The sequence below is a fragment of the Nymphaea colorata genome, chromosome 5 (assembly GCF_008831285.2).
Source record: "Nymphaea colorata isolate Beijing-Zhang1983 chromosome 5, ASM883128v2, whole genome shotgun sequence".
In the NCBI taxonomy this organism is placed as follows: domain Eukaryota; kingdom Viridiplantae; phylum Streptophyta; class Magnoliopsida; order Nymphaeales; family Nymphaeaceae; genus Nymphaea; species Nymphaea colorata.
The window spans coordinates 7,269,385-7,294,083 of record NC_045142.1 but is presented as its reverse complement, the minus strand read 5'-3'; the positions used below and the strand labels follow the sequence as shown (position 1 = coordinate 7,294,083).

The 24,699-nt window shown below is 36.8% G+C and overlaps 2 protein-coding genes across 5 annotated transcripts; both read left to right on the top strand.

Annotated features, from left to right (window-relative positions):
- Window positions 1–3,682, top strand: LOC116254444 (protein NRT1/ PTR FAMILY 2.7-like). Its single transcript, XM_031629840.2, has 5 exons — window positions 1–130; window positions 546–763; window positions 1,919–2,451; window positions 2,761–3,092; window positions 3,159–3,682. Exons 1-5 carry the CDS (start codon window positions 7–9, stop codon window positions 3,566–3,568), a joined length of 1,617 nt encoding a protein of 538 aa, XP_031485700.1. The 5' UTR covers window positions 1–6; the 3' UTR covers window positions 3,569–3,682.
- Window positions 3,683–11,156: 7,474 nt separating this feature from the next.
- On the top strand, window positions 11,157–15,090 carry LOC116255059 (protein NRT1/ PTR FAMILY 2.6-like). Of its 4 annotated transcripts, none has more exons than XM_031630792.2 (5): window positions 11,157–11,315; window positions 11,438–11,606; window positions 12,000–12,217; window positions 13,343–13,875; window positions 14,189–15,090. In XM_031630792.2, the coding sequence occupies exons 1-5, from the start codon at window positions 11,277–11,279 to the stop codon at window positions 14,994–14,996; spliced, it is 1,767 nt and encodes a 588-aa protein (XP_031486652.1). In that variant the 5' UTR covers window positions 11,157–11,276; the 3' UTR covers window positions 14,997–15,090. The 4 variants fall into 4 exon arrangements, with proteins under 4 accessions (XP_031486652.1, XP_031486653.1, XP_049934041.1 ...); XM_031630793.2 differs by having other exon boundaries at window positions 11,177–11,315; window positions 11,446–11,606; XM_050078084.1 differs by lacking the exon at window positions 11,157–11,315 and having other exon boundaries at window positions 11,327–11,606.
- Window positions 15,091–24,699: the final 9,609 nt, after the last annotated feature.

Genomic DNA, 24,699 nt, shown 5'->3' with positions numbered 1-24,699 from the left:
ACAAGCATGGCTTCTTCAGCCCCTGATGGCAACACATCATCTCTTCCCATGGAAACTCTGGAGGGGCAAACCGAACAACCAGCTTCTGTTAGGAAAGATGGTGGATGGATTCCAGCACTTCTGATCATCGGTAAGCCTCCGGCCTCTCCGCCAACCGACCGAAATTTATTACTTTTCCGGTCAGGGATATGCATCCCTGGCACTGAACTATCTATCATTCCCTCCTTTTCTTTTCTTTGTCTAACACCATAAGGAGCCCTTCAAAGACCAAGCAATTTAATAGATCTAAGCCCCTGACTGCCAAACGTGGAGGCGTCCCCTGCCTTGAGGGAAAACAGTAGATAAAATTTCAGAGTGCAGAGTTGCAGAGTTTCAACATGAATCGATGTCTTCTGCTCTACCGTAGTCCACCGGCTTTCTTCTCACCACCACATGCTCTTTATTAGAACATTCATTTGTTTTCTCATGTTTTTTCAAACTACAGATGCTTCAACTGATGGGACTGCAGAAATAATCTTCTCATTGTCATTCATTTTCAACTGCAGGATGTGCAATGAGCTCAACTGTTGCCATTTATGGAGTAACCACGGACCTCCTGCAGTTCCTCGATCACAAGTTTAACATCAACAGTATCAGAGCGTCCCAAATTACCAACATAATCAACTCGCTCATGAATTTGACGCCCGTTGCCGGTGCCATCCTGTGTGATTCTTACTTGGGGTGCTTCTCAACCATCGCCATAGCCACCCTTATCTCTTCCCTGGTATGTTTTCCCTTCTTAATTCGGTTATCCTTTCAATATCGAGAATCCGGCATAGCGTGGCGAAAGCTGATGTCATGATCAGCTCACAACGTGGCCACGGGCAGTATAAAAATTCAGTCTCTAGTTTTGAAGTTTGACTGCTTTTAATAATCGAGTCAATTATTTCTTCTGTTTTGTTTGGAGTAAGAAAGGTGACATTAAATAATAATGGAGTCAGGACGTCAGCAGTGTGCAATACTGACAGTATAAGTGCCGGGGAAAGCGGATTCTGTAATGGAATTTGGTACTCAACAGACAAACCAAAAATCAATGTCATTAAACTCAAACTGAATCGGTCAATCTCAGTGGCCGATTCAAGAGTGCCTCGTGTCAGTTAATAAACTATTTTAACAAGTTTTTTTTATTTTAATCGATTTATAATTTTTGTGATCGCTTTTTATTTAAAAAAGTATCTATTTTCATATTTTTTACATTTTCCTAGACGGGCAAAGTGAATTGCTGAACTGGCCGATTCATCAAATGAGCAACTAGGCCTATTCGACTGCCGAACCAGTTTTTAGGCCCACACTCCCCAAAAAATCCAAATCCATACCCACAAAATCCAAAACAAAAGAAATGATTTCTTTCTTCTGTAAGCTACCGAAGTATCAGTTTTCTCTTCCTCTTTGAACACAGACTATGACTGAATGAACCATGAAGAATCCATGAGCGTGAAAACGCGTCGAATTAGGATAATTTCTATTTTAACATAGACTATAACTGAATCAACCATGAAGAATCCATGAGGGTGAAAATGGGTCTAATTAGGATCAGTAAAATATATAGATGATATCTCTCGGATCGGATTGCTTACAGCTGAAAGAAAAATACAAATCACTGATACCTGATCCGATTCAGTTACATTCCTCTGAACCCATCTACATGGACCTAACTTGGTAAATAAAATCAAGATACAAAGAACGAAAGAATAACAGTCTGGCAGTTGCATTTTCTCCTTAAATTAATAGGCAAATCATCCCATATATCTGTGACACAGATAGAATAGAAAAGAATGTTTGATGCTTCTTGGTTAGCATGCATTTCGTTCCCATATTCTTTCTGAAGCCTACTGAACTTCAGCAACTTAATTAGGCTGGGGAATTTTTCAACATGCAGGGGACTCTGTTGTTAACGTTCACTACAGTGGTGCCAGCACTAGGGCCACCTTCATGTGATCATTCACTGGGCCGATGTCCTCCCCCCTCACCGCTCCAGTTTGCCTTTTTATGCTTAGCCTTTGGAGTAACAACGCTTGGTGCTGGGGGTACAAGCTTCACCTTTGTGGCAATGGGTGCGAACCAGTTTAATAAGAAAAAGGATCAGGAAGTTTTCGTTAACTGGTTCTTCTTCTCAACCACAATTGCGATGGTAGTTGCATTCACAGCAGTTGTTTACATCATGGACATTGTAGGATGGAACTGGAGCTACGGAGCCTGTACAGTGCTCAATGTCATCAGCTTCATCCTGTTTGTTATAGGCAAACGCTGCTACCGGAACGTGAGGCCGAAAGGCAGTCCCTTTGTCAGCTTAGCACATGTTGTGGTCAGTGCAATTCGGAAGAACATGGCTAGATTATCAGTGAATGAAGCCAACTACCATCATGGGAATGATCCAAACGCCAAGCATCCACAGCTGACTTCTAGGTTCAGGTACAATACATATTACTTGGTGATTCATCAATATCCAAGACTGTTCAGCTTGTCTTATGATGTAAAACTGGTTAAGTCATGACATTTTAGGGGTGCAAATGGCTTAGATTCAGTTCAAACTAAAAACAAAGGAAACAGATTCTTACCAGAAAAAATTGAGAAACAGGAAATCCGAATCAAATCTCAAACCAAAGCATTTACACCTTCTGGATAATGGAAGTAGTTCCTTTGAGACTAGACCCCAGCTTGTGACATCAATTCTTACAGTACCTTCTTTTAAAAGTGATGAAAGCTTTCTTATTTCTACAGATTCATCAATAAAGCAGCTGTCATAACAGAGGGTGACATCCATTCAGATGGCTCAATAGCGAAGCCCTGGCGACTCTGCTCTATACAAGAAGTTGAGGACCTCAAGACTTTGCTCAATTTGTTTCCTCTGTGGTCCACTGGGATCTTCCTCAATGTTGCCACTGGCATTCAGGCTAATCTTACAATTTTGCAGGCCCTTACCATGGATCGCTCTTTAAGTCATCACTTTAAGATCCCTGCTGCTTCTTTCCAGGTTTTTGTTTTTGTCAGCATGGTGATTTTCCTACCAATAATCGACAGATTCTTTTACACATTTTGCCGAATCATTACCCGTCGGTCCCTACAATCCTTAATCTTATTGGTGTAGGACATGTTGTAAACATTGTTGGCTTGGCTGCCAATGGCATATGTTGAAAGAAGGAGGCTGCAAGCAGTGCATATACATGGGCTTGGAGATGGGCCTGAGGTAATGGCACCAATGACAGCCCTTTGGCTAATGCCACCACTTGCACTCATTGGAGCTGGCTCAGCTTTCTACTATCCAGGGCAAGTGAGTTTGTACTACCAAGAATTCCCAGCATCACTTAAGAACACAGGCACCTCTATGATGTCATTGACAATGGGAATTGGGTTTTACTTAAGTGCAACTGTTGTAGATCTGGTTGGAAAAGCCACAGAATGGCTTAACGATGATATAAACCAGGGGCATCTTGACAATGTCTACTGGATGCTTGCTGTGCTGGGAGGTATCAATTTCGTTTACTATATCATTTGTGCCAAGTACTACAAATTACAAAGTGATGGCTAACGGCTTTACTAAATCAGTCAGCTTCTGATACAGAATGTAGTGACATCCAGTAAATTAGAATACAATTGGCTTTGTTAGAATTGTAAGACTTGAAGTTTCATTTTGCCATGTTTAACGAGCAGCCTCATACTCAGTATTACGACAAACAAGGTGCTCAAAAATTTGTTGTTGCTCAAGTAATTTTTCTCTAGATCTAAGTCTGGAAGACATGCTTACAAGATATTTGAGTTCATCTCACATACCTTCCATGTCTCCTGTATATTCGACAAGGGGCTGCTTGTCCTTCCATTTGCTGTGAATATTTTGAGAGAGTTGGAACATACGGTCAGTGTCACTTTTTTCACTGTAAAGATCCTTTGCCTTTCTCTAGATCTGATCGGCAGAAACATAAATTGTTGAGAAATTTTGGGCTCCATAAAATTGATAGGCCAAGACACCACCAAATGATTATTGCAATGCCACTCCTTGAAAGTCGGATAATCTTCTGTAGGTTTGTAAATATTGCCAATAACATATTTTCATTTGTTCTTTCCAGTGAGGTAAAACATGGCTTATTTCGACCGTGCTAGATGGTTGCTCCCATTCAACCATACTGATGTGATTTTCTTTGGCAAGGTTGGCTTGTTTCTGCACAACTATTTTTTTTTCAACAACTCGACTATCGGATCCTTGGCCTTCTGAACTATGACTGTTTGGCCATGATGAAAACGAAAAACCAGAAACTCCACAAACAAGAGAGGAAACAGAGGTTATGCTGGGCTCTAATACCATGTAGAAGTTAAAGAAAAGAAAATGAATAGACAAAGAGAACATGGTTCGACCTAGAGGCCTGTATCCACAGTACAAGCAGCCAGAAGTTGTGTTTTCCTTCTATTTGTCTCACCCTTTCACCAAGTACACAAGGGTTTAAAAATACACGTAATTGGTCAACAGAAGAAGTGGAAAGAATATCAACAAAGGTGCAAGGATAATTCACATACCAAAAATATTGTATCACACTAAGATACGATTACTAACAAGAAAGGAACAACATAACATATAAACACTGAGAAGAAAGGAAATGCGATAACAGCCTGTCGTCACTTATCTTCAACAGTATTCAGTTCGGTATCTGCGGTGGCATACTAAGCTCCACCACAACATTAAAATGACATCAAAACTATACCAAGCTCTGAGGTGGTATTAATTGATTTCTCATGGTTTTTGTCGAAACTATATGGAGGGAATTTTTCATGGGGAAGATACGTCAACCATGAGTATTGCACTTCACAACATTAAAATGACATCGATATGCAAGAATTGTTAACTGATATATTTATAAATTGTACTAGGGAAGTTGACAACGAAGGAAGTAATGTTAAGTGCACCAATGGAACTTCAGAGGAAACAAAGACATTCTTTAAGCTTTTAAATGAGGTTGAGCAAGAGTTAAATCCACGGCACAAGTTTTTAAAATTGTCAGCGTTCATACGATTATATCTCATGCAGTGTATGTGGATGGAATAAATAAGTTTTACCACATTGTTGGAATTTCTGAAAGAACCCTTGCCAGATAAAAACTTGTTACCATCGTCATATTATGAGATATAGAAGATAATTGGTAATTTGAGTTTCAAATACAACAAGATTCATGTCTATTTGAATGGTTGCATGTTGTATTAAAATGACACAACAAATAAAAATGTGTGCACAACTTGTGGTGCTTCAAGATGAAAGGTGCTTGATGAAGAGAGAGAAAATGAACATATAAATGTGGTCATAGAAAATAGTAAAATTCCAACAAAAGTATTGTGGCACTTTCCTTTGATTCCAAGGTTTCACAAGTTATTTATGTAATCTAAAATAGATTTTTTTTTTATGTCAAGGTATCATGATAGTCGCATTAAAGATGACATTATGCAACATCTAGCAAATTCTCTAATGTAGAAGTCATTCGATGAAAATAATGTATCTTTTGTTTTCAACCATCAAAACATGAAATTTGGTTTCGAACAATGACTTTATGTCAAAGCACATGGCAATGGTTCTCATTCCATGCAATTTTCCTCCATGGATGGTTATGAAACAACCAAACATGATTTTGAGTTTGTTGCTTCTCATCCATCTAGTCCTGCATTTGCATCATTTGCATTTATTTTGTGAATAACCACATTTGGCAAACAAGGGTGGTGACAAGGGGGCTGGTAGGGCCATGACATCTTGTTGATATTTTGAAAAGAAATAATTATTATAGTTTTCAAAAATTTTAATTTGGCTTTTTAAACTTTTGAAAAATGTAGTTTGTCCTTTGTAAAAAGCTTTGAAAATTATAGTCCCCCCACCCCCAACCCAAAAAAAGGAAAATTTCTAGCACCTTCCCTCTCCACATATAGGCATATTTTGCCAACCAAATGCCCTCTAAAAGGATAAATTATTCTTGATTTTCTTAGCATTTAAGTGATTGTTAGATATGACAAACTCAGTTGAGTTTCTATTGTGCACAACATTACCACAAAACTCATTACACTCGAAATTTTGAAAGTGAACTAAATTTGGTTCGAAGTATTTTTCTCAAATTTGTTTTGTTAGATCCAATATATTTGCAACCCTACTGCGTGGTGGACAGGGCACAAGTACGTGGAACACCACATTCTACACAACATATTTCTTGTACTATTTTCTGTTGGTGTTTGAACGAGTGCTTAGTATTCCATGGAACCTTGTACTTTACTTAATCGAATATGCTCTAAAGTGCAAAAAAGGAAAAAAAGAAAAAAACAGAGATTGAAGACTTGCATGTTACATCATGAATGAATATAACCACACCATGATCACCCTATACACCTGAGATTTTGATTGGTGTTAGGGTTCTCAATAAATCCAATTTGTATCTGACATCTGATCGAACTGCTTCAAAACAATTGAACATCTCCATCCCATTTGATCCATAACTTTAGCTAAAATGGTATGAAGTCGAAGGAAATGGGAGTGATCCTTCTTCTTCTTGGGTAAAAATCAAAAACTGAAAGAAGGGACATTCTTTAAAATGTTGAAAATGATAAATTTTGATGCTTTCGAACATAAGTGATTTAGTTTGAGCCCTTATTTAAGAGGGTGACTTGAGTATTATGTCTTTTCACATGTGACCGTTAAAGGACTCAACTAGCTGATCATGATCGAAGTATTTCACCGTCACAAGTAAAAAACCATAACAAACAATTCGCTCTTCTTATTTAGCGGTTGTTGACCAAAATAAGGTCCATATTTAATAATAATAAAAAAAAAAAGCGTAGGGATCGTGAAACTTCATGTTTCATTTGTTGATGAATAAAGGCCAAGTTGTACACTAAAAGGTCTGAAGCTGGGAAGCTAAACGAGCCCATTTTCGATACTTGTATTTCGGGTGGAGCTACCTTACGGCAGCGTTGTTTAACTTATCCTAATTGATTGTGACAAGTGCACCCAAATCAAATGTCGATATCACTTACCTAATTCTAGCTATTGCACCGTAAAGCCACCTACAGTTCAATCATGGCATATGAAGAATCAATAGCCATTAAGGTCTGCTTTTTTTTTTTTAATCGTTGGAAAAAGTCAAGACTATGTCTTGCATTATAATAATCTTCATGTGCTTGACATGCATATTATATATATATATATATATAATATTTAATTAAGCATAACTGGTCAAACAAACTTTTATCAAAATGTCAGTCTCATATGATTTTCGTGGTCATTAACTGCTTGCTATATATATATATATATATATATGTATGGAGGCAATGGTTAAAACATGAAATGACTAAAATACCCTTATAACAAAAAGGGAGACCGACACCGTGTACTGGCAAAACTGAAAGAGGAAAAGGTTTCATTCAGTAGAACACATAAATGCATAAATCCGAACGATAAATAAATCGGCTGGGACTGGGCCAGCCCGATGTCATGCCCTAATTAAACCATAGATAGATGCTTAATAAGTGCGACCCTTCCAAAGAAGATAAATATTTACACTTCCATTGTCACAATTTCACTTGAATCTTGCTTCAAAGCTATCCCATGCAGCCGAAAAGCGCACATATATGAATTGTTTGTTGAAGAGAGCAAAACAAGTCATTTATAATATGTAGTTTATTGAAACTTTGTTTGAGTCAAGGAGGCGTAAATGGATACGGCAAACAATGCAAACGATGCATTTGAAAATCCGATCCATTGACATTTCTACCCGGAATGCAAACGATGCATTTAAAAATCCGATCCATTAACATTTCTACTCGGTTAGGTAAACGAGCCTGTCGTTTCAATGTCTTCACGTATCAAAAATGATGTGTCATATCTTGGTAGATATATGGCAAGGTTTGGCTTTGTTCATGAAATGATGGATGTACAAACAAAAAACAAAATATACGTGGATATCGTGGTGACAAATGTCTACCATGTCTTTTGTGTTAAAGCCAAAGATAGAATATGTAAATTTTTTAGCCGGCGTTTGATCGTCGTGAGTTTTAATTATAGAATTAAAATTCTAGAAACAAAATTTTTCCCCAAACAGGAATTGGAATGAAACTTGTAGGTCAAGTTTCCCTTTGTGTTTGATAGTATGGAATTTTGATTCCATAATTAAAACTAATGTGTTTGATAAAATATGAATTAAAATTTTAGAATTGATGAACTGACATGTGCCCCCATCTTTGTCATGAAAAAATTCTAAAATTCTGAAATCATAATTCTACTTTCTAGGGTAGAATCATAATTTCGAACTTTTGATTCAAGAACGAATCTATAATTCCAACGTCAAAATTCTTTACTAACACAATTTTCATTTCATCAACAATGGGAATTTTAGTTCTAGAATTCCATAATTCATCAAACAACCCTATACTAATGAAAGCAGAACTTAGCGACGAGTAGTTAAACATTGAAGAGAGGAGTTGAAGTTTCTATGGAGGGGAGAAAATGTGATAAGGCTGAAGAAAATTCAACCACACGATGGTGACGGGTCATCAAACGCCACCGTTCTCCGACTCAGAGTCGGCAGTCCCAACGTACAAACGCGACAATGAACTCCCATTCTTTCGACATTATTGCGGCTGCGGACGAGCAGAACGCTGCAGACGTGAGACATTTGTCCCTTCCTAAGGCTCTCCCCTTCAAGCGGTACACGCAATGCTTGTAACTCGCTGGAAGACAAATCACAGCCCCAATATGTGGAAAGTAGCTTGCCACGTTCCAAGTTTTAAGGCAACCGGCACAAAAAAGGTGCTGTCAATCACATTTAGCTTGTTCTCATTCGAGGAACACAGTGGCCCACTGTTGACTGTAAAAACCAGCTCAAAAGGAATTCAAATCAGCCGGCTCTTTTTTAGAAATTAAAACTATCGTAAATGGCGTATTCTGTGACAATAATTTATTGACAACGATTGAGAATGCACCATTAGTGACAGTCTTTTAGAGTGGCAAAATATATATCTATATATATATATATAAACTTTTCTGAATGTTGGCCGGCTGATTTCAATTTCACTCAAACTCTATATTAAGATCTCGCCATCAACATCCTGGAAAGCATCCTGGACATCATTTTCCACCACCTACCATAAACTTGAATTATTCAATCTGGAACCAAAAATTTTTCATAAAGAAAATCCAATTAAAGTTTCTAAATTTTGACATGGAGCGAAATATCTTTTTTCAAAATTTTATATGGAACAAGTGGAATTTTTTAAAATTTACACATAATTTTGTTTTTAAATTTTTTTTGAGGGGGCCAGGGCCCATGCAGGCCCCCCTTGGCTTCGCCCCACCTTCAATCCCCATCAAGCAATGGTACTGGCCGTGCTAAAACTTAGATGTCACCTTTAAACTTGAAACGATGTTCACTGAAAGCTAGGTTTTGTGACAACATGATTTATTTGACCCTTTTCTAAAATGTGGTTTGTATGTTTTCTGTGACAAGATAAAAACAAGGATGTCATTATATCCGATTTTCATTAGACATCTAATCAACCCATTTACAAAAACTTGGATATGGAAAAAGCAGACCGGGTTTAGCTTTAAAAAATGGCACCCGATCAGATTGGATTCGAATATACATAAATATCAATTGGATTTCGATTAAGCTTTGGATCAAATTAGTTTTAGATAGACATATATTATGTATCTGATGCCCTTACATTTTGAAAGTCAGTTGAATTTGGTTTAAAATTTGGATTTGGAGGTCCATTTAAAAGTTGGATTTGAAACAAATTGAAATTGTGAAAGGAGCTTTCGAATTTGGACTCAGATTTTGATATGACTCATCTTAATATGCATTTGAATCCAAGTTCAAATCAGAATATATAAATATTCGAAAAAACATATATAGATAATAAAATGTCCGATTTGAAGACATCTCTACACCTCTAAACTAAAAGTAACATTTTAATAAAACCCTATTTCAAACTCATCGAAAACATATCTTCTTTTTTTCATAAAAATCTAAGTGTTTATCTTTTGATTAAACTAACGGTGGAGAAAGGGAATAGGCTTGGTGATTTCCCCAGGTAAATAAAAACTATATCCTTTTAAAAGTTATTTTATTCAAACATGTGCTGAACCCCAAATCTATTTTATATCGGGTCGTGTCCATAAGAATTGAGATTGGTAACACTGCTCACTAACGTTTCCTTTCTTTTCTTCCCACAAAGCGAAATGTGGGCCTTCGGAATGGATGGACCATACGCCAAATCCATTGCATCAGTGTGTTTAATTATATCCATCCACCCGAACCATTGCATTAAACGGTCATGATTGGATGGAGCTTAAGATAGTGAGAGGATTTCAAGTTATATATATATATATATATATATATATATATATATATGTATAGATAGAGAGAGAGAGAGAGAGAGAGAGAGAGAGAGAGAGAGAGAGGAGGGAAAAGAGGACTACCCATCATTTGGTAGAGAGAGAGATTTTGTGGGAGAGATTTTTATTGGAGAGTATGTTCACTTTTTGTCCTATTTCTGCTCGGACGTGCAATAATTGACAAAATTTGAGAAGCACTTTATCCTCATGATTCCAATCTCGTCTCCCACATGGGTCGAATTGTGGTTAAATCACTATTTTATTGGCGAAGCAAGTTGCTGTGGAGTTTTTTTCCTGCTGCATGACATTGGGAAGCTCAGCACACTAATCTTCACTTTCCAAAGTCCAAACTAAATTGAATTGAATATCACAAATGATAGGAAACAGGAAGTAGGTTTATTTTTAATATTCAAATCCAAAATGTGCATTTGGAAACTTGTAGTCTATTATAAGAGGCCCCACATTGTTTCCAGATCTGAATCACTAAATAAAAGGACAACAAATGTCAGAGCGGATTTGGTTTATTTGGTTCTACTTTGGATTCAGAGCAGATTTTGGGCCAGTATCTGACCCAAAAGTAACTGCTCTTAGTATAAAGTGGTTTTGTCACTTAAAAATATTTGTCTTCTATTACTCTAATTTTTGCTTTCTGCTCTTTTATGTATAAAATGGTATTGTCGCTAGCTAAATACATTATCATTTTCAGTTGTCTATTATTACCATAACTTTTTCCCATCCAGATTCAACAGCACGCGGCTAACTGATCTATTCGAATTCAATGGCAGTATTTTTAGTTCAACTTAAAATGACCCACCAAGAACCTGACAATTTTGGGCCGGAGAAAGGAAGAACACAGCTTTTGCAATGAAGGGAATTCTGATTTATGAGCAGGAAGAGAAAAACCTGTAATTCTTCAACCACGGTAAGTTCTAAATGCTATGGGTTCAGTGTCACGGAGATATAGGAAGTCAAGTGGTTCTCCAAGTCAATTCCTACACGCTCTTACATAGTTGCATGTGGCGATGTCCTCACTGAAATAAGTAGAGAGCCAGGAGAAGGAGCAGAAGGAGAAGAAGAGGAGAAACAAGCATGGCTTCTCCAGCCCCCGATGGCAACACATCAGCTCTTCCCATGGAAACACTGGAAGGGCAAACGGATCAACCATCTACTTTTAGGAGAGATGGTGGATGGATTCCGGCACTTATGATTATCGGTAAGCCTCCAGCAGCCGAAATTTTTACTTTTCCGATCAGGGGTATGAATGCCTGGCACTGAACTCTCACAGCTTCCTTTTCTTTTATCCGTCTGATACCATGAGGAACCCTTCGAGGACCAAGAAACATAACAGATCTAACCCCTGAGAGTTGAACCTAGAGCCATCCCCTGCCTTGAGAGAAAACGGTAGACAAAATTTCAGAGTGCAGAGTTGCAGAGTTACAACCGGAATCGGTGTGTCTTCATCTCCGCCAGCCTCCACCGGCTTTCTCCTCACAACCACATGCTCTTCATTAGAATAATCAGCGGCTTTTCAGCCTATAGAAGCTTCATCGTCTGATAGCAGTACAGCAGAATCAATATTCTCATTATCATTCATTTTCAACTGCAGGCTGTTCATTTAGCTCAACTATTGCCATTTATGGAGTAACCACAGACCTCTTGCAGTTCCTCGATCATAAGTTCAACATCAACAGTATCAGGGCGTCCCAAATTACCAACATAATCAACTCGCTCATGAACTTGACGCCGGTTGCCGGCGCCGTCCTGTGCGATTCCTACCTGGGGTGCTTCTCAACCATCGCCATATCCACCCTTATCTCTTCCCTGGTATGTATTGTGTTGAATCTAGTGTTTTTTCCCTTTCACTCAATTCAGTTTTCCCCTCAATCTCGAGAATTCTGCATGGTGTGGCCAAAAAGCTAATCTCACGATCAGCTCACAACATGGCCATGGACGGATTCGTGGACAGTATACAGATTCAGTCTTGTGTTCTTGAAATTTCATTGCTTTTAGTCAGTGAGTCAATTATTTCTCCTGTTTTGGAATAAGAAAGGCATCATTAAACGTTATATTTCAAATTATTGCAAGGAGTAAGGACGTCAGTAGTTTGCAGTGCTGACAGTGTATGTGCAGGGGATAAGCGGATTCTGTACTGGAATTTGGTGCACCACAAAAAACGAAAATCAATGTTATAAAACTCAAACTGAATCGGTCTAATTGGGTGGGCGATTCAAGAGTGGCATGCGTCAGGTAATAAATTATTTTAAAAAGTTCTTTTTTTAAATTTTTTTATCGATGTATAATTTTTTGTGTTCACTTTTCTCAAAAAAAAATTGTATCTATTTTCTTATTTTTTTGTCTTTTCCTGAACGGTTTCAACATCGGTCGATTCACCAAATAAACAACTTGGCCGATTCGACTGAAGAACCAGCGAACCGGTTTTCATAACACCCCCCAAAAATCCAAAACCACGCTCAATTGAATCACAGGTTCTAACAAAAGATATTATTTCTTTCTTTTATAAGCTGCCGATGTATCAGGCTTCTTCTTTCTTTCTTTTTTTTTCCCAACACATAACTGAATGAACCATGAAGAATCCATGAGGGTGAAAATGCGTCGGATTAGGATCATTCTCTTTTAACATAGACTATAACTGAATGAACCATGAACAAACTCTGATACCGGATCCGATTCAGTTACATCCTTCTGCACCCATCCACATGGACCTAACTGGGTAAATCAAATTAATATTCAAAGCACGAAGGAAGAACAGAGTCTGGCGGTTGCATGTTCTCCATAAATCGGTAGGCAAATCATCCCAGATATCATGTGATACAGATAGAACGGAAAATAATATCTGATGATTCTTCTTGGTCAGCATGCATTTGCGTCCCATATTCTTCCCGATTCTCCAGCAACTTATTTTAGGCTGAGGAATTTTTCAATTTGCAGGGGACTCTGTTGTTAACGTTCACTACAGTGGTGCCATCACTAGGGCCACCTTCATGTGATCATTCATTGGGCCCATGTCAGCCCCCCTCGCCGCTTCAGTTTTCCTTTCTGTGCTTAGCCTTTGGAGTAACAATCGTTGGTGCCGCTGGTACAAGCTTCACCTTTGTGGCAATGGGCGCGAACCAGTTTAATAAGAAAAAGGATCAGGAAGTTTTCGTCAACTGGTTCTTCTTCTCAAGCACAATTGGAATGGTCGTCGCATTCACAGCAGTTGTTTACATCATGGACAATGTGGGATGGAACTGGGGCTATGGAGCTTGTACAGTGCTCAATGCAATTAGTTTCATCCTGTTTGTTATATGCAAAAGCAGCTACCGGAACGTGAGGCCAAAAGGCAGTCCTTTTGTTAGCTTAGCACATGTTGTAGTCAGTGCAGTTCGGAAGAATATAGCTAGATTATCAGTGAATGAAGGGAATTACTATTATGGGAATGATTCAAAGGCCAAGCATCCAGAACCGACTTCTAGCTTGAGGTACAACACATGCCGCTTGATGATACTGATTTCATCAATATCCAAGACCGTTTAGCTTGTCTTATGATGTAAAACTTGTTTGGTCATCACATTTTAGGTGGAAACTGTTTTAGATTCAGTTCAAGCTAAAAACAAAGGAAATCAGATTCTTACCAAGAAAAATTGAGAGACAGGAAATCCTGATTAAATCTCAAACCAAAGCATTTACACCTTATGTATAATGGTAGTGGTTCCTAAACTAGACCCCAGCTTGTGACATCAATCCTTACAGTACCTTCTTTTAAAAATGATGAAAGCTTTCTTATTTCTACAGATTCATCAACAAAGCAGCTGTCATAACAGAGGGTGACATCCATTCAGATGGCTCAATAGCAAAGTCCTGGAGACTCTGCACCATCCGAGAAGTTGAGGACCTCAAGACTTTGCTCAAATTGTTTCCTCTGTGGTCCACTGGGATCTTCCTCAATGTTGCCACTGGCATTCAGGCTAATCTCACAATTTTGCAGGCCCTTACAATGGACCGCTCTTTAAGTCGTCACTTTAAGATCCCTGCTGCTTCTTTCCAGGTTTTTGTTTTTGTCAGCATGGTGATCTTCCTACCAATAATCGACAGATTCTTTTACACATTTTGCCGAATCATTACCCGTCGGTCCCCTACAATCCTTAATCTTATTGGTGTAGGACATGTTGTAAACATTGTTGGCTTGGCTGCCATGGCATATGTTGAAAGAAGGAGGCTGCAAGCAGTGCATATACATGGGCTTGGAGATGGGCCTGAGGTAATGGCACCAATGACAGCCCTTTGGCTAATGCCACCACTTGCTCTCATTGGAGCTGCCTCAGCTTTCTACTATCCAGGGCAAGTGAGTTTGTACTACCAAGAATTCCCAGCATCACTTAAGAACACAGGCACCTCCATGATGTCATTGACAATGGGAATTGGGTTTTACTTGAGTGCAACTGTTGTAGATCTGGTTGGAAAAGCAACAGAATGGCTTAACGATGATATAAACCAGGGGCATCTTGACAATGTCTACTGGATGCTCGCTGTGCTGGGAGGTGTCAATTTCCTTTACTATATTAGTTGTGCTAAGTGCTACAAATTACAAAGTGTTGGCTAAGGGCTTTAAAAAATCAGTCAACTGCTGAAGCGCTGATACAGAATGTAGTGACATCCAATAAATTAGAATACAATTGGCTTTGTTAGAACTGTAAGATTTGAGGTTTCATTTTGCCATGTTTTATGAAGCAACAGCTAAGCCACCAATCACATATATATATGTGTGTGTGTGTGTGGATATAAACATAATTAGGGAAGTCAGCTTTTGTAGACATTTCATTCAATTATTGCAGAGATCATTATGCTTTGAAACATTCTTTTTTAACAGGCAATTTAAGATAAAACTTTGATGACTTCCTTTGATAAGACGAAAGTAACTATAGTGAAGGAAAGGGCAAAGTATACATCTCCACATTGTGAATGAGAATTGCCGAACCATCCATTCGTGGCGATTCATGACCTTCTTGGGCTTACTGTTGTTCTCCTTTTGCAAAATTAGTTGAGTTAGGTAAATTTTTAAAAATGTAAAACCAATTGGGTGAGTAGTCATAACCGAAGGGTCAATTTTATCTTTACAATTTTGTTGGTTAAGTAGTTTGGTAGACGTCCCTCATAGTTATCTTGAAGGCACTCGTATTTGCATAGATTTATATATGTGCTGGTAGCATAGTGTGGCAAAAGTCGTTAAAAGAGAGCAGGTGCAATTTGTGGAAGATTTTGTACTCAATTAGATAAGTCATACATATTGAGTTGTGTAGTAAGGAGGTATACAAAGTATACTTTATATAGTTATCCCTTAGAACGTGGTAAAATATTTCAAGGTTATGTAAGTCAGGAAGGGTGACGATGGTCAGATAATTTCTTAATTGAACATGAAGCTAATTATGTGATCAAAAGGAAGTATTATTCAACTGGTGTTTGCAAATCAATTGGAAAGAGAGCAAAAATCTAAATGATTTTCATATTATAGACATAATCTTCCGATTTTTCCACAATCCCCCAACGATTGGCATGGTTGACGTTGGCTAGTCATGGACATATAAATGTTCGTTCCTTCACAAGCTCAGGCATAATTCAACTTAAAAGTCGAGTAGATAGCTAGTCGAAATGGATATTTTTAATTTGTACTGTGAATTCTAAATGAAAATGGACTCGGGTCATGGTTCCAGCCATATGAGCTTCCTCCATTGGACTCATGCGTGCCTTAGTGTGCCCGGTCCATAGAAATTTTTGGGTCTGCCATTGAGTTCATTAGTGGCACACACTTTTCAAAAGATGGACAATGGGATGCTTTAAGAGGTATTTGATCAACTGAATGCTTCAAAGTCTATCATTAATGGATATTCCGGAATTAATAGAGTACCTTCCATTGAGTTCATGTTTCTTGAAGGTAGACTTAAACAATTGGACATAATAAATATGAGAAAACACATGTGAAAGAAAAGGCATAAAAAAACAAGAAGGCATAATTTATTTGATGTGGTTCGACCATTTGGTCAACATCCACGAGAGTAGCTCGACTCAACCATAAACCTATCAAGTGCTTTTTTCTAATAGTCTCTCATGGTTCCACTTCCCATTTTCATCAGAGATACATTTTCCAAATTCATGATTACCTTTATAAGATTGAGATATCCACATGATATATACACTTTCCCTTTTTGATGGGATCATATGCTATTCCATTGTCACCATTCTTGAGATTACCATCCTCACCGTTGCAACCGTCCTTTTCTATATGGTTGCCAACAGATCCTTTCACAGCCTCTCTCAAGCAAAAATCCATGTCTCTGAGATTGAGCTTGACACAAAAATTGGAAAACTGGGCACTGCAAGTGGTTTAGTTAGAGTCTAGACCATCTTGAACTCTAACCGATCCTTTTGCAACATAGTCCCGGACAAAGTGCAGATCCACTTCTACATGATGGATTCTAGCGTGAAAGCTGGGATGAGAATGAGATACAAGATAGTTGCACTGATATTACCACACCAAATTGTAGCAGTCGTAGGAATAGAGACTTCCATCTCTTTTAGAAGAGACTGTACCCATGACAGATTAGCTGCAGCATTAACTATCCTTCTCTACTCTGTTTCAGTAATTGATCTGGATACAACATGTTGCTTTCTTCAGCTCCAGGAGAAAATATTGGGACTGAGGTAGACAGCATATCCAGAAGTGGATTTTCTATTAGTTGTCATGTGAATAGATATAAAAGGATTTGTCTCATGACATGTTAAACATCCTACCACACTGCAAAGTGCTTCTCAGAAACGTTATTTGTAACTATGATATATACAACTGCTGGTTAACAACACAAGTAAGAAAAATTACATTATTCATCATTGAAACTAACAAAAAAAATCAAATTAAACAATGAGACATCAGAAAAGAACACCCTGAGACATTAGAAAATGAGACAGAAAAAAAATTAGAGAAGGGAATATCACTGTTTGCAATGTTCGAAGACTGTTTGTAAAGGTACAAGGTCAACTATTTAAGTTGTGGCTCAATGCTCGCACCAATCTTAACGGGAGCCAAATTTTTTGAACAAGTAAACTCTTAAAAAATAAAGACAAACCATTGAACATTATGCTGAACATTACCAAGGAACTGAACCTGATCAAGATCAAGGAGACATAAGATCTGACTTAAGAAGAAGAATACAAAAGGATCATCTCATAAACTTCAATAACTTTCAATGCAAATTGATTCGTCTATAACCATATGCAGAACTATATTATATATTCTTTTAATGAAAGAAACATTATAAATGAAAGCAGGTAAACATAGACAATTGTAATTTTTGGTGCACAAATACACGGCAGCAATAGGCAAACGTTGCTCGTAGAAAACAAAATTGAGGGTATAACTAATTCATATGTGTCTAAACTTGATTTACAAGACGGATCATGCACAAACAGAAGACGAATATTCCCAGATCAAAACCCACAAAATAAAGGAGATAGAGACATGCGATTTCATTATCCTCCGATTCGGAGAGAAAGAGAGAGTCGTGAGGAGGTGATGCCATTACGGTCGGTGGATATGAGCCTGCGAGGCACAGGGGAGGTAGCGACAGCGAACCAAGAAGCAAAACTGAAAAGCAGAAACGGAAAAACGCAAAAGTAAAAAAGAAGACGAAAAAAAAAGAAAATGAGACTATGCCGCCATCATCTCCTCAGCCTCCTCTTTCGTTCGCTGTCCAGTGGAAGGGCAGGGCAAGTATTCTTAATATATTTTTTCTTTTGTGTTTACAAAATTGTTTTTTTTAGTATAAACTAAAGGTACTTTAGTTTTAATTATAAGAAACACGAAAATTTATGAGCAAGTATGACGCATATAACCACAAAGAGCTATCAGGCTGCTCTAAATTCCAAGGCACCGGTGATCTTAAAACTTCTGCATTTGTTAAGAGAACTTTAAAATGAATTTTTGGCATTTCATTCGCATTTTTTATAGCATTTTTTCATTATTTTTTGTTTTAAAATTTAAAACTGAAGTTAAATAATTAAGTTAGCTATCTCTATTTCTATCATCACAAAAACATCATTTTTATCTCTCTATGATTTTTCGTGAGGTTTTTCAATTGTTTTACTTTTTTTTTTTTAAGATTTTACCTTTCTAAAAATACATACAAGATTTTCTAGAGATTTTTACTAGAAAATACCCGATAACGATTTCATTCCTACCATTTACTTAAATCATTTTTAGTTATTTACAATGTAAAATAAAACAAGAAAATGGTGTCGTGCTAAAATCATGGATTCGGCAATGGGAATTAAGCGGCCAGCAATGGATTCGTCAATTGCCCACAAGGATGAGAAGAAGAAGAAGAAGAAAGGGGAACTCCTCCTTATTAAAGATCCCTTCACGTGAAACCACAGTTTTGGAATGAATCAAGATTCATGTATATATAACCATGATGATCACCACTGTATCCCATATGCTCATGTCATTTGCACCAATAATCTTTGTGTGATAAGCTTTAAGATTTGGGAAATACAAATAGCGAAAGTCTCTAAATGCTTACAGTCTGGTTGCTTTTTAGAGAGAATTATTAGTGGACTCTTGTTTTGGAGGCCCAGAACCAGCAACTGACTTGTTGAAAAAGCAGCTATAGAAAAAACAAAGGATCATCACCGTTTTGGAACACGATTATGAGCTATAAGAGTTTATCCAGTGTCAATTAGGGGCAAAGTTAGAAATTTTTTATAAGCGGGGTTGAATTATAGTTTCAAAATTTTGACAAAGGCCGAAATATCATTTTTTCAAAATTTTTAAAATTTACATGTAATTTTTATTTGAAGGAGGGCCAGGACCCATGCCGGTAGAGATGTCAATATATCATATATCCGACCGAACCAATTCGAAAAAATCGGATATGGAAAAAAATTAATATTTGATTAAGAAATTGGATCGGGTTTCGATTTGATAAATGATTCGATTTGTAGATACATATATTCGATCAAATTCAGATACGGATTCGGATCGGGTTCATTTTTAGACAAATATCTTGTATATAATGCTATTACATTTTGAAAATTGGCAAAACCTGGTTCAAAATTTGGATTCAAACATAAATATAAAAATCACATTCAGATCGGATTCGATTGTAAAATCGGATTTTGGATTCGGATATGACTTTTTTTCTTCGACTGTGAATGTAAATATGTGAATATCCAAAAAAAACAGAGATGATTAAGCATATATTCAATCTGAATACGATTTGTTGACATCTTTACCTGCCGGCCCCCTTGGCTTTGCCCCGGGTGTCAACTAATTGCTCGTGTTTACACTCTCGATTCTATTCTTTAATAATATGTAGACAGGAGTGCCTGTATTTGGTCCCAACTCTTGAGAAATAATTATCCATGGTTTTGTATTCCTCTCCACCCCCACGATGAAAGTATTTAATTTTCTATTTTCCAAGCAAGTTTGGAATCATGGTTTTAATCTTCTGAAATGTGTCAAGCACCTTAAATTTGCATTTCAACAAAAATATCCATGTAAATATAGAGAAAGCATCAAAGAAGATAGCACATGCAAGGATGCCCATTAATGTTGGTCATAGAGGCAGGACACCAATAATTTCAAGCATACGTTTCTGATATATTGTATCCAACGAGAGTAAAATGCAAACACAACACTTCAGAAGTTCAATAAGAAGCACAAATGCTAATAAAACAATCAATGAATGGCAATTTAAGAGATCCAATAATGTTATCTGCTAGTTTAAGAGATCCAATAATGTTATCTCCATGTAGGCTATCTTCTCCCCCAGACTGTTGAGATCCAGGATATAAATATTGTCTTTTACTGCTTGGGCATCTCTAATTTTGCACTCTTTTGAACCAAATTCCAAAATGACATCACTGTCTTTAGCAAATATAAAAGTTTCATACATGCTGGATATCGTTACCAGAAATTACTTGAATATCACCCAATTAAAAGAAGATCATCCAATATCTTTTAATTCCCAAACAGGTTCCATTCCCACCTTTACGGAATAGGCACCCTAACAAGGAGTGCAAATCGACAGGGAGCTCAAGTCGACTGGTATGATATGATGCCCCCAATTAAGGGTGGAGCGAATAATTTTGTGTTGTAGGAGCCAAACTATAGTTTCAAAATTTAATAGACGCCAAAGTAGAATTTTTCAAAATTTTTATATGTTCAATTAAATGCTCTGAAATTTAAATTTAAATATTTGAATTTTTTTTAAGAGAGAGGGGGGCCAAGGCCTCTGCCGGCTCCCTTGCCTCTTTACCAACCCCCGAGTTCGGTGCTAGGCGTTGTCCCCACTAACCTTTGGGGATGAAGCATTGTAAGCAAGAACTGGATTTAGTGATCATGACTTAATCTGGTAGCAAGTTTTGCTTGTGCAACTTGGTTTATTGCACGAGCGGTAAACAACTTGTTGGTGCTTGTAAGAAATATCTTTTGTTGGAACAACCCCATGCACCACAATAGTTGTTGGTTCCATAAGATTGGTTAAGAGTTATTTTGATAACCTTTTAACAACATTGACTTCAACTCGAGGTTCAGTGCTGTTTTCTTCCTCTTCTTCTCCAATAAACGATTCGAGGGTTATCTTGAGAGGGTTGGTACAATGGTCTGGGCAAGGGCTAATAGGCAGCCAGTTTTCATTTCGAACTCCTATACATCAATCTTTTGTGCTGCAAAAGAAGGGAAGGAGAGAGCTTCGGCCTTCACTCGGGCAGTGGGAATAGCATGCCACTAACCCGAAAGGCTTCATGGGTTAGTAAGAGACTTGAAAGTTCAATGGCTGTGATGTGCTATACAAGCATCGGTATAGATACACACAAGTAATCATATTCAATTGGCAAGCCATGCTGAATGTAGAGGATGAGATCTCCTTCTGCAATTGAATTCCCAGCAACCTTCCAGCTGGAGATTTTTTTATCAATCTCCCAATGAGATAAAAATAATTGAAAAAAATATATTGAAAAAGTGCATTTATAGCCCAGATTCTGGCTCCGCCCCGCCTGTGCCAGTAGATGCCCTAGATATCTCATTGGAGGGGCCATGGCCTCCCTAAGTTTGAAATTATATATGTAAAATTTAAAAATTTTAGTTTAATCTATATAAAAATTTTGAAATATTATATTTCAGGCCTTTGCAATGAAAAATTTATGGCTCTGCCCACAACACGGACCTTTAGGCATCATGACTAAGGTGGCCTCAAAATTTCTGTTAATTGTTTACATGTTGCATCCTTTTTGTTGTATATCTCTTTGATGTTTAATTGTCTCCCTAGATCAGATATTATTGACTAACTTATAGATTTCAAGTTCTGGAATAAATCAGACAAAAACTTTCCCAACACTAGGCATATTTTTTTTTTTTAAAAAAAAACTTTTGATAAATCTGCTTGCTTAATTCCAAATCAACAAGCATGTGTTTTTTCTTGTTATATGCCACATTCAAGCCCCCATCACATTCAGGTGATGTGCTCTTCTAAGGCTAATAACGGTGCCATGTGATTAGAGAGAGCACAAAGGATGCTACCCATTTATTATGCCCTGTCCACACCTTGGCCGCCCTTTCTACATAGGGATGTCGACACATCATATTTTGATCCGATGTACCTTTTAATTGTCTATTCTTTTTTTGGATATTCACAAATTCATATTCAAATACAAACAAAAAAAAGTCATATGCAAATTTGAATCTGAAATCTGAATTTGCAATTTTAATTTGATTTTACATTCATATTTGAATCAAAATAAAAATGTAAGAGCATTAGATATAAGATATTTATTAAAACATAAATCTGATCCGAATCTGTGTCTGAATCCAATCAAATAGTCAGATGTCATTTCTAAATCTGAATTTGATTTGATTGATCAATCAAATAATAATTTCTTTTCATATCTATTTTTTTTAGAATGGTTCGGTTGGATTTTTGTTCCAAATAGGCTATATTGACATCCCTATTCCTACACAGTGAACTTAATTAAATGAACCCTCATTGAGTACTCATTCCATACACACAAAAACCTTCATCTTTTGTTTTATAAAAAATATGCAAATAAGATCCACACATTTAAAAATGCATGAAATAGACACACAAACTATGCTTCTTGAACGTGTGGGATCATAAGTTGTCATAAATATGTCAAAAGAATACAGACCTCCGTTTACAAAATAGTATAAAGTACCTCCAACATATTTAGGAAGCATCATTTCTTCTATATTAGATCCATAACATTTAATATATAATGATCACATCCATAACATTTGATTGTTGAAAAAATAAATGGAAATTGTTGAAAGTGAAAGGAGTACTAGTTGCCAGACAATCTTAAAGTAGGACTGGTGCTGTTTACATTCTTCAGAGGTCCATAACATTTTGTATGTAAAGTTGCATTTATGAAGTAGATTGTCGAGTGAGATAAGGTGCAAAAATATTAAAAAATGAAAGCACTAGTGGGTCCACTTCCAAAATGCTTTATGTATAGAGAAATTGGTAGGTGGTGAACACTTACATCTGAGACAGACAGATAAAGAAAAAATCTCAGCTCTTGATTTTTCTCATGCACACAATTGAGAAGAAAACAAAGGAGAAATAGAAGATAAGACTTCTTCATGACCTTGCATTTGTTTACACTTCTCTCTTATTTATATATATACGTACAAAAGTTGCAATAAATGTCAAAACAAGAAATGCTAAAATCAATTTAAAATATTTCGGGTTTTTCAAATTATAAAAATGAAAATTTGAGTGACACAGGATGATACACATCAGCCGATAAAGCTGAACCAATAGAACCCCGATATCCTATTTCACTGTATTGGTTTGAATGGATGAATTTAAAAGAAAAATATCAAAAACCAAAATTCGTATTTTATGAAAGAAAAAGCTGACACATGCCCCATAAAAAATAAAAGTTTCTACAACTGGCAGTCTAGGTATACAGGTTTCTATGGAAAGTTGCCTGTACCAGTAACAATTTTTTTTTTTTTTTTGTATATAGATGTTTTAAAGTTATTTATTTATTTATATATATTGTGCCCCATAAAAAATGAAAGTTTTTACAATAGTGTCCTTTAGCCGAAACTTTCTAACTTTGCCACTAAAGGTGAGCCACATGATACATGCCGAATTTATCACATTATTGTTTGGTTTAAATTAACCTTAAGTTTAACGGCACAACTATAAAAAATAACTACACAGGTAAGAAACTCCTTTTTTGTCATCTAAATAAAAAAAAAATCTAAAATTAAAGCGAAAACTCATGTCACCTGAACATACGAATTAGGTTTTCAAAATTCATTTAAAAACAAAGTCTTCACAAAACAAAATTTGCAAAAGAATTTTGTTTTTTTTCAATGTATCATCCACTTATCTCGTTATATGCTCCCTAATACCTTTGGTTCACACTTAAAAAAAAAAATTGTAAAGACAACAATAAAAATAGAACAAGTAAAAAGACTACAAAGGATGTTTCTTTTTAAGAAATTACAAAAAATGTCATTCCCTCCTTTTTAGTGCGTCATGTAAATGTAAAGCCAAAGTGATGATCTATCGATAGTACGCGCTCTAAACTTTTTGTTACTTTCCTTATAAAGGACACACATGTCAACTAGATCTATACACAACTCAACCGGTTTTAGCATTATTTCCTTCCCAAATCGCTAAATTAGTCATCTCTGGTTTCGCAAGCTCTTGGCACTACGCCACCTTGATCAGTCCACATGTTGCAGCCTTTGCTTTCTTCCAAAAGTTCACGTAGGGACGGTGATTTGTTTTATTCTTTTACACGTCTCTTTTATGCCACGGATTTAGATTTTGACAACATTTTACGCCCGGTAATTTGTTTAAGACAGGATAACTTATATTTATCTGTTGGAAGAGTAGCATTTTCTGTTCAACTCTTCAGTTAAGCTCATGATCAAGCTTTGCAAACATTTCCTTGTACGATATTTTGATCATGAGAGAATCTCTGGATGAGTGGCCACTATATGCTCCTTCACACCCATCTATTACTTTAATGCTAGTGCCTCGAGGCCATCCTCATTAGGGCGCATCTATTATTTTAATGCTAGTGCCTCGAGGCCATCCTCATTAGGGGTGGAGCGAAGTAGCGCCCGCCTCAATATCTTCTTTTTTAAATTACGTTTAAATTTTATGAAATTTTACTTGTTGTATGATTGTTGTATATAAAATTTTTGATGAATGATAGTTGGGCATTAGTTAAAATTTAAAAACTTTAATTGAGTTGAAAAATTTTTTACTCTG

Bases quoted from the DNA above. Each gene is read 5' to 3' on its own strand.
- LOC116254444 (XM_031629840.2), top strand. From the start codon at position 7: ATGGCTTCTTCAGCCCCTGATGGCAACACATCATCTCTTCCCATGGAA. The intron at 764-1,918 runs GTATGTTTTCCC...TTCAACATGCAG, and splicing joins CCACCCTTATCTCTTCCCTG to GGGACTCTGTTGTTAACGTT. The intron at 2,452-2,760 runs GTACAATACATA...TTATTTCTACAG, and splicing joins CAGCTGACTTCTAGGTTCAG to ATTCATCAATAAAGCAGCTG.
- LOC116255059 (XM_031630792.2), top strand. From the start codon at position 11,277: ATGAGCAGGAAGAGAAAAACCTGTAATTCTTCAACCACG. The intron at 11,316-11,437 runs GTAAGTTCTAAA...TGAAATAAGTAG, and splicing joins CCTGTAATTCTTCAACCACG to AGAGCCAGGAGAAGGAGCAG. The intron at 11,607-11,999 runs GTAAGCCTCCAG...TTTCAACTGCAG, and splicing joins TCCGGCACTTATGATTATCG to GCTGTTCATTTAGCTCAACT.